Genomic DNA, 10,479 nt, shown 5'->3' on the forward strand with positions numbered 1-10,479 from the left:
CTGAATACTTATGACCATGTGATATTTTAGTTTTTCTTTTTTAATAAATCTGCAAAAATGTAAAAAATTCTGTGTTTTCTGTCAATATGGGGTGCTGTGTGTACATTAATGAGGAAAAAAATGAACTTAAATGATTTTAGCATATGGCTGCAATATAACAAAGAGTGAAAAATTTAAGGGGGTCTGAATACTTTCCGTACACACTGTATTACTGGGCCTTCCTGTCTTGCTGTCAGACTTTTGTTTATTCCTGTTTTTTGATAATGGTCTATTCTTCACAGTGACTCATCCCACAGGACAGGATGTCACTATGCTGGAGATTAGCTGCTGTGGCTGCAGACAGCTAAGTAAAATACCATGTGTTAGAAGAACACTGTCCAGCAGAAGATGTATTATCTCCTGCTCACTGTGTAAAAAGGATGAAGTCATACAAGGACAATAGCTTATTGTAACTTAGCTTTATAGCGTGTGATAAACAAAGACTAAGGCAAAGCATGAGGGTGATGAGAATATCACAGGTCGTGTCACAGCCTTTGAAAGCCATTCTGAGGTGAATAACATATATAACCATAACAGTATAATGCAAACAGTGCATTTGTTGGTAAGATCAGATTATTGTGATTACTGGGACATGTTTGGAGGTGAGTAAAAGGATTTTGTCAGCAGTTATGATTACCAACTCAGAAATGGTACTCTTGTCAGTTGAAGTATTGTTAAAGGACGTGGCGACACGGTGTGGTGGTTAGTGCTGTCGCCTCACAGCAAGAAGGATCTGGGTTCAAACCTCGGCTGACACCGGCGCCTTGCTGTGCTGAGTTTGCATTTTGCCCCTGTGCCTGCATGGGTACTTCGGCTTCCTCCCACAGTCCAAACACATGCAGCTTAGGTTGACTGGTAACTCTAAATTGATTGTAGGAGTGAATGTGAGTGGTCGTTTGTCTACATGTTAGCCCTGTGACAGACAGATGATCTGTCCAGGGTGGACCCCGCCTCTAACCCAGTGTCAGCTGGGACTGGCTTCAGCCCCCCTCTGACCCTATTCAGGAATAAGTGGTATGATAATGGATGGATAGATGGATGTTGTGGAAGTCAGTCCACAGTTACGTCAAGTGCCTCTTTGAGGATATTATGCCAAAGGTGGTTCAACTAGTTACTCAATCCAAGGGTTCACTTACTTTTCGCAAGAGCATATATTTGAATGTTTAATGGGTGTGTTCAATAATGACAGGAAAGATTACAACAATATATACTGTATGTATGTTGGTAGCTTAAAGTACAATTTTGGGGCTTTTTGAATTTGAATCTGCTGTATTTTCCCTAAAAGTGGTTATAGGAAGGGGGTGTGCTTATTTTGCTATCACTACCTCCATTGTCGACATTTGTGGAAATGAAAAGCATGCTAATAAACCAGAGCACTGCCTGCTTTATTTTATATCATTTGCTCTTTTACTTGAGTTGTTTATACGAACCAGAGTGATTTCATGAACCAACAAAACTCTTTGTAAATATGATCATTCATGAGTGTTGACATATACTATTGTTGGCAGAAATTTAGTTGCTCTACAACACGTCCTCCTCTCCTCTTGGCTGAATGGCAGTGAGTTAGAGGGGGTTGGGCAACCAGCCAGCAGCAAGACACCATAACAGACAGCAAGCAGGGACATGTAAGGAAAAGACCTCATGGTGGGGTATGAACAGCACTTGGACCTTCAGAACTCACAGATGTCTACTAATGTAACACTGGTTCTCTTTCTTTCCATCCATCCTTTGATTCCTCCTGTCCTCCTCCTCACTGACATGACAACAAATGGCAGCAGATGTTAAAGAATCAAGTATTTCAGTAGCGGTATGCTGTGATCTGATATTTGTGTGTGTTGTGGAGGTCATCTTTGCTTGAGGGGGAATTTGAGACTTGGGAATTACAAAGGCCGACTCCACCTTTTCATGGTTTTTTTTTTATTGAACGACAGCAAGTGTGGAGTAATGGCCATCACAGCAACAACTATGAAGACAAATGAAGTATATTTTGCTGTTTAAAATCATTAGAAAAGTGTTTAAAATGATCAACCCTAATAGCTGTGTCTTGTAAAGTTCTCTTAGGGGGGTATTTACTAAGTTTTTGCAGTTTATTTAAAGCAGCACCACTGGAAGTTGTGTGCTTGGTGTTATGCAGTGTGTATTTTAAGGTGTTCCTGTTCAGGGATGTAAAATAAGGAATGAGAGAATGCAAATGTAAACAAATACCTTCAGTGCTTGATCTAGAGGGAAATGTCTAATATTTAAAGTCAGGAGAAAGCAGCTTTACAATTTGTGGCACTGCTGGCAGCTGTTGTTCATCTGAGATGTCGTGAGTGTTAACACAGAAAGGAAAGGGCGTTTCTAAATTGCATCTTTCTTTTGGGATGCCAGAGGAGAATGTGAGAGATGTAAACAGGCTTTCAGGTTATGCTGTTCTTCAGTTAATGAACAAAATGAAAGATGAATTGGCTGCAGAAGTTCAAAATATGTTTGTTTGGATTCATCAGCCAATATTAAATTGCAGTCACTGTAAACATAGACCTTCTTCTAGGCACTCTCTTGGTCCACACGTGTGCAATATAAGCACCAGGTCCTTGTAAATGGAAGTGCATTCAAATGAACACCGCTGTGGCTGTGCTCATTTACATTGTCGGTGGTGGTAAATACACTGCCAAATTGAAAAATTGCAGTGGCACAATATTTGTGCACCTGGTGGTAATTTGTGACAGGTTTAATAAATCTCCTCCTTCGTCTTTTATAAAACTATATTACAGGTATGCTTAGTTTTGCCTCAAAATAAAGTGGTGTCAATCAAAAGCTGGAAAAATTGTCATTACAACATGTCTGACTGCTCATGTTTGTTGCTGACCTATCTCCTCGTTCGCAGATCTCGACACTTTGAGTCCAAGATTATAGTCATGTGAAATAGCCTGTGCTATAAAAATAGACCTGAAGTTGGAAACTGTTTTTGTGGTGAGGCAAGCTCACTTGACCCATCCTGGATACATACAGGATATAAAATACTTGGTGACACTATAAGTGGATCACAAGCCAGTTTCCCCCTAAGCTGCCTAGTTACATGTCACATTGCAGGCCTATTTGTGCTATTTGGCAGTAATTGAATCTCTGTAAGTGGCCTTTTTAAATTTAGAATTGCCTGGAGATCATTGTGGGGACAGACTAATTTAACCCAACGTACACACAAACTACCACCACAATCAGGTCTGTGTCTGTAGGAAACACTGTACTGTAATGTTTAAAAAAATAGGGTGGACGACTAGGAAACACATTATGTTATGAGTGTCCTCGCAAAGATAGCTGTGTGTACTGCAGACAGCATAGTTCCCAGATGATGTAAGGCTATTGTTTCCAGTGCTTCAAAGAATGTAATCAAAGAAAGTTGTCATTTACAATAACAACACAAACTGTAATTATAGTTGAGTGGAAAAGATTGCACTCAATTGAAATAGCAAAAAAAGAATAAAATTCTTTTTCATCAACATGGTATTAAATGCACATTTCAGCTAGTGCAAATGTTCCTTCATCAACAGATGTAACAAAAATAGTCATGGAGTGTATGGAAAAAAAAAAGTTCTAGTGAAAGTCACTTTCGGCTTTTCCTGTTTAGGGGTCACCACAGCAAATCGTCACACTGACGACTTGCATGTTGACATTTGGCACATGTTTGACGCCAGATGCCCTTCCTGACGCAACCCAGATTTGAACCCGGACCGCAGAAGCGAGAGCACTGCGCCTTAACCACTAGCCTACCAGGGACGGCATTAAAAAAAAATTGTAGTAAAATAGTGAAAATCATCCACACGTTTGTGATATTTCAGTTTTTCTTTTTTAATAAATCTGCAAAAATGTCAAAAATTCTGTGTTTTTCTGTCAATATGGGGTGCTGTGTGTACATTGAGGGAAAAAAATGAACTTAAATGATTTTAGCATATGGCTGCAATATAACAAAGAGTGAAAAATCTAAGGGGTTCTGAATACTTTCCGTACCCACTGTAAGTCTGGAGACTGGGTAGGCCAGGGTAAAACGTTCACTTTTTTCTTTTTAAACCATTTCTGAGCTGACTGCTCTCTGCTTTGGATTGTTGTCTTGCTGAAGGATCCACTGCCTCTTAGTTCTTAGCTTTTTAACTGATGGTTTTGCTTTAAAATGTTCTGATATTCCCCTTTTTCCACAGCGCCAGTGCCTGATGCAGACCACATAATCTTGCTCCTTAGCAACCTCCAAGTGTGCTGCCTTATGTCTTGAAATAAGCCATGGCTTCTTGCATGTTATTCTCCCAAACAATCCAGACTTGTGCAGACTGCTTGACTGGAGATGTGGACTGTTGTTTTGGAGTCTTATGTAGATTCCTAGCACCTTTTTCAGTTACAGTATCACTAAAAACCTGTGGATCGATTTGAAGAGGACTGTACATCGCAGACAACCAAGCAATCTGGTAGACTTGGAACAAGTATGCCATGAAGAAAGGATATAAACACTGCTCAGAGGGTATCCAAAGAGGCTGGAGGTGGTTAGGGAGGACAGACACAGCATTAGAGAACATTTTAAGTGCTCACAGTTGTCTACTAATGTAACACTGGTTCTCTTTCTTTCCATCCATCCTTTGATTCCTCCTGTCCTCCTCCTCACTGACATGACAACAAATGGCAGCAGATGTTAAAGAAGCTTTGCATGGCATGTTAGAAAGCAAACATCTGCTAACAGCACAGTACTGAGTACAACAGATGCTAATGGGAAAGTAACTAGTTTAGCATGTTTAACATTTTGTTATAAACCAATGTGTTGGACAAATTGATTTGACGGTGCTGTTAAAAAGCCAAGGGATCACCAGGTTATCATAATGAAGACATTATACCACATTCTGGCTAAATGTATGAAGGAAATTTCACAGCAGTCCCTCAGATAATTTCTGTAATATTTCAAGACCAAAGTGGTGGTCCACCAGACTAACCCTGCCATCCTTAAAGCCATGGCATGAATAAAACATGGTGGGAATTTAAAAGCCAAAACAATGTGAACTTTGTTGCATGTTCTGCAGTGTTTCAAATGTTGGAATGCTGATTTTATAAAACTTGTAATAATGGCACAATAATAAAATTACTACAACTGCTACTGAGTAATGCCAAGTTGTCATCTACACAGGATTTGCCATTGCATGCCAGTAAGGCAACAAGATAAATGGGTTCCAGTATGCACATCTCTTCTTCAAAATAAATGTTGCTTATTTGTCATATTATTATTTAGTGTAAAAGGAAGTACATCTGCTGAGGAGTAGATGTTCTGTGTCAAGTTTATTTAGGTCAGGCTAATAAATCTCATTTTAATATTGAAATTGCAGTTCTCAGTATTAACTAATGGTCAATGTTTTATACTTTTCCACTTGCTGAAATCTGATAGCAGATTGAATTAATGTCAGATATGAAATTCATTCATAGATTTCTCCCTATCATTTAACTTGTTTGTCATTTCTCTTGCTAATTAAAAATAATGATGCTTTGGTTCATTCAGCGTTTTACTCATATTTAAAGCTGCTAAAATTACAGGATGTGAATTCAGACACATGGTGATGACTAATCCATGCTAACTTCTTCTCCTTTGTGCTTCTAGTTAATAGGGGGATTTATCCTGGCCATTGGCATCTATGCTGAGGTGGAGAGACAGCGCTTTAAGACACTGGAGGGAGTGTTTTTGGCCCCAGCTATAATTCTGATCATCCTGGGAATCATCATGTTTGTTGTTTCATTCATTGGAACTTTGGGTTCACTGAGGGATAATCTAACTATGCTGAAAGTGGTGAGTGGTGTGCTTAGAGCCAAGTCATTTTCAGACAGGTGACAAATGAAAGGGGAAAAACCTGAATAACTGAGTGGTCTCTTCCAGGATTACAGTGCCCTCATCCATAGGGAATGCGGGGTCACTGAATGGTGTGGCCATATGCTGTGGCCTTCACAGCCACCAGTTCTCAACCCAGTTGCACATTTTGGCATGACATGTTAGACAGCGTCTCCATCACCATCATCAAAACTCCACATGAGTTTGCATCTTCTTTTAAACAACTAAGTGGCTGCTAGGATGCTTAGTGTACTTTTTACTCTTTTTTTTTTTTTTTTAATAAGTTAAACACTGAAAGAACAATGCATGCACCTACTCTTTTTATTTTCTTATTTACAGATCTATTAGTAATAAGTCAGTGTCTTAATATTTGTCACAGTAAATGACTGTGAAGCCTGCAAAACATATAAAAGGTTTAAGGATAAAAATATACAGTAGTCTCAGTACAACACAGTGTGAATTAGTCAGTATTAATGTCCAGCTGTTAAGATGTTGCTTCACTGTAGAAAAAGGTGTGATGGTGTTGTTAGATGGTAAAAGGCAGATGGATGGGTTAATGTCTGTTTTTGTTGTCATATTTGCTTATAGCATTAGCTGACAAGAAATAAACTGTTTATTACTATTCTAATAAACTCTGTTTAATCAGTAGCTTCTTAATAAAGATGGTTGAAGTACATGGGTAGAGATACTGTATGTTCCACAATATGAATTTGTCTGCACAGTTTAAATCAACTACAGTTGTCACCAGATGCAGAAAAAGAAGCAACCTCTTATGACCTCAGTCCTCCTCCTGGGATGTGATGTGTCTGCTGTCTAGTCTTAAATATACAGCATAAGTAAAAAAAAATATGATGCAGACATTAGTGCTTGAGTTTTTGATTAGTTTATGTCATATTGAGAAAAGCCACTAGTGGAAGAATACAGTAGTTATGCATCTATGTTAAACCATGGTATGCATCCAGTGTAATGTGCTTAATGGATCTTCTTCTCTGCTGTCTGTCTGGTCTCAGTTCATGTACTGTCTCTCAGTGTGTCTATTCCTGGAGATGCTGGGAGGAGCCTTGGCGCTCGTGTTCCGCAACCAGGTGAGCTGTCTGAGGTGTTTGTTAATAAGTTAGAAATAGTTCCACCTCAACAGAGGGGGAGTTGTGTCATTGGTCATGTCAGTTTTATTTAATTAGTTTATCCCTGTATCACAAATTTGCCTTGAGGCTTTACAGCCTGTGAAACACTAAATCGAGGGTTATTACGATTCTGCTTTTCAGTCAGTAAATGGTATATTGTAGACAAATAATAAACTAAACCATGGAAGCTGTACAATATCTTTCACTAAATGGAGACTTCACTGACCCCGCATTGAAACCCTTATTTCTCATATTTCTAGTATAATCAGAATTAATCTGAATGATTTGTTTGTATGTTACAATGTGTTGAAAGTACAGTTTGCTTCCCTGACCTTTCTTTGTGATTTTGTATCTGCTTTTCTTGTCTGTCTCACATTTTGTATCTCACCATTTCTTTTTTTTATGGTTTTATCTCCATCTCATTTACATGAAGATTGTGTTACAACTGACGACTCATGAGGCAATGATGCTGGGTATATGGTGCGCCACATTTGAAAGCGTTATCAGTGGTTTTATTTAAATTACAATAGCATCCCAACTTGTCATATGGCATTTCTTCATTTTGCTGTCATCTCATTTACATTAATAAAATAATGTAACAGTGCATGAGAAATGTGTGTTGCCTGTATATGGATTTTCTTTTTTCTGCCTTTGGCACTGCATTTCCTGAGCACCATGTTTAAGGTGATAATGTGGCTTAAACATGGCTCCCTTGTCCTGATAGATTAACAGCGAAGACTTGATATGTTGAGGGTGATGAAGAAAAAGAAATGAAGTGAAATCTCAGTTCCTTTCATCTCTGTGCAGTCTCAAATCATAATTATCAGTGGTGATGAAGGATCTTCATAAAAATAAATAAAACTAATGCATCAGAAATGGAATAAAGAGTGAAATTAGCGGAATAACTGAGCACCTCTTTAAATGAATGAAAAGCTCTTTTGAGAATATGAGTTCTGAGTCTCTGGATGGACTGATGTATTAAATCTAATGTGACCCTGCTACACCAGATTGTGACTAACAGCTGTAAGCTGTCACATTTTAATATTCTATTTCAGTGTCACCTTGATGAATTAGAGCATCTCCTTTCCAGATCAGCTGTGTCCAGTAAAACAAACATGGTTAACACAACACTTGTCCATTGCATTAACGCACCCAAATTTTCTTTATATTTTTTGCTCCCTTATAGACGGTGGAATTACTGAACAAGAACATCAGAAAAGGCATAGTGAACTACTATGATGACCTGGACTTCAAAAACATCATGGACCATGTTCAAAAGCAGGTAAGGCTACTGCACCACCAGTGAATATGGATGGTCACAGCAGGTCGTGTCCAAAACAGTTGGAGAACTGTGCAGAGCTAGTACTGTGTACCTGCTCCCAGGATGCGTCATGCTGCCCCACACACAGCCTGAAGCCAAAGATCTCGTTACCACTTTTATTAAGCACACAGAGCTGCACTGTCTGGGGCTAGCAGACTGATCAAACAATGAAATTAAGGAGCACTCTACATCAAGCTCCACAGATTAACGGGTGAGAAAAGACAAACATTCCTTCAGTCTACAGGCTTACATCCCCACTTGCCTCGATTAGAAAACGTGCAGAGTGACCAGCACCATGTGTGGCTTGATTAAATGATATTTTGGATGCTTAAAGGCCCAAAGAGTAGTTACATGAATACTTGCATGGCAGCTAATTTGCTGGTTTAGCACAGGGGGATTGAAGCACCTGATTTGAAATCCCTATGATGTCAGAATCCAAATTCTAAACGTTCACATATTTGGCCAACTTAACAAGCATGTTCTCCAGATGAAAACAGTGCTAAAGCAGTCTAGTTTCTTATTATATGCAAGGGGATCCAACATTAAGTCAAAGACTGTATAGATGGACAACCTGACAACTCCCAGCAGCGAAGCCACCCTGAGTTTATTGTCCCCTGGTGGCTGGTTGCAGTGTAAAGATCTTTACACATCAGAGGCAAATTTCATGTGTGATTTTTTTTTTCTTCTTTCTCACACGTCAATAATAATTTTCAGACCAATATTCTGTCTATGAAACGTTGCACATCAATGACAGAATATCGCTGAGCGAAAAAGCCACATTTATTTTTTCTCCCCTATTTATTTTTAACATTTACCATAAGCATGTGCTGTCCTGGTCAGCTAAACCTGTTTGGTTGTTTTTAGTAGTGTTCACTATATATTTTACCTCAGACCTATGGCCAGGTGCTGTTCCAGGTCGATCAGGTGATTGTAATTGCTCCTCTTCCTCTTCAGGTGTGGTGGTAAAACATTTAAAACCATGCATTTTTATATACCGTCTCACAATTTTATAATGGTGTGTGTTTGTTTATATTTTTCATGAAGACATTATGAGTTTGAGAGTATTTTTGCTGTCTCTGAATTGGAGCTAATGTGCCTAAGCAGGTGATGCCTGTCTTGGCAGCCAGTGCTGTTTCTGGATGGGAGGGGGTGTGATCAGTTAACACACATTTATATCTAAGGGCGGCTTGGTCTTACACATACACATCTATATGCAGTGGTTTGAGTAACATTTAGCATTTATGCCGACTATAAATATGTAGTATACATTGGTGTGTATTCCTTCATTCCATATTGCGTGTTTATTCATAGTTTGAGAATGTCCTTGATGAGTTGGTTTAAGCTGGTACTAACAGAGACAAATACCACCGGTCGCCTTGACCTTTGGAGGTTTTCTGTCTAGACTCCAAGAACATCTAGTGACAAAAACATGTTTTGACTACATGTTTTAGTAGAAGGTTGACACACACACTTTTGACAAGTACGTACGCCATGATGCCTGATATTTAATAGCACAGATATTGTTAAGATGATCAGAGTGTGTCCATGTATGGTAATAAAGTTGGTCATTAGGGTGTGGTATTAAGGTTTATAAGAAAGGGAACTATTCTTTTTGATGGAATTGCAGTTTACTGGTCTCTTTGCATTATATTTATCTGCACTACTGCCATTATCATTAAAGTCTTGTTTTACTTGCTGTTCTTTCTCTGTCTGTCTTTGGGTCATCTTAGTAAAAACTGTGGCAAAAACTTTGTAAAACCTTTAACAGTTCATTAGTTTTTGCAGTTTCATTTTAAAAGCTCCCCAACAAAAGTAGAACTGGCTTGCTTTGGTAGCAGATCTTCTGTGTTTATCCTGCAATGGGCTGTTTGGAATGCTGGCTAGTTTGAGATCTTCCAGTCTGTTTCCTTGGATGACAACAAACACTGTTTCAGCACTGGGAGAAGGTCTTTTGGCAGCATCAGTAGTGAAAAGCTTTTTCAGTATTTAGCTGGAAGGCTGCTGGTTGGTTCAAGTGTCCTGAGAGATGCAAGTGTTTTTCCTCAGGATTTGGATGAAGAACAGTCAGAAAGCCTAAGTGGGCACTGAAGCTGTTTCTACATGTAAAGTAAATGAGGCTTGTGGATGTATCTGTGTTTTTGCGGCCCATGGCATATGTTGTG

General features: G+C 39.0%; 1 protein-coding gene across 2 annotated transcripts in view; it reads left to right on the forward strand.

Annotated features, from left to right (window-relative positions):
* tspan15 (tetraspanin 15) overlaps positions 1-10,479 on the forward strand; it is a 32,628-nt gene that overhangs the window by 6,533 nt on the left and 15,616 nt on the right. For both annotated transcript variants that reach the window (XM_020589928.1, XM_020589927.1), the window contains exons 2-4: positions 5,648-5,833; positions 6,883-6,957; positions 8,183-8,278. In XM_020589928.1, coding sequence (XP_020445584.1) covers positions 5,648-5,833; positions 6,883-6,957; positions 8,183-8,278 — 357 coding nt within the window. The remainder of the gene's footprint in view (positions 1-5,647; positions 5,834-6,882; positions 6,958-8,182; positions 8,279-10,479) is intronic.

This window comes from Monopterus albus, unplaced genomic scaffold, assembly GCF_001952655.1.
Source record: "Monopterus albus unplaced genomic scaffold, M_albus_1.0 scaffold10.1, whole genome shotgun sequence".
NCBI lineage: Eukaryota > Metazoa > Chordata > Actinopteri > Synbranchiformes > Synbranchidae > Monopterus > Monopterus albus.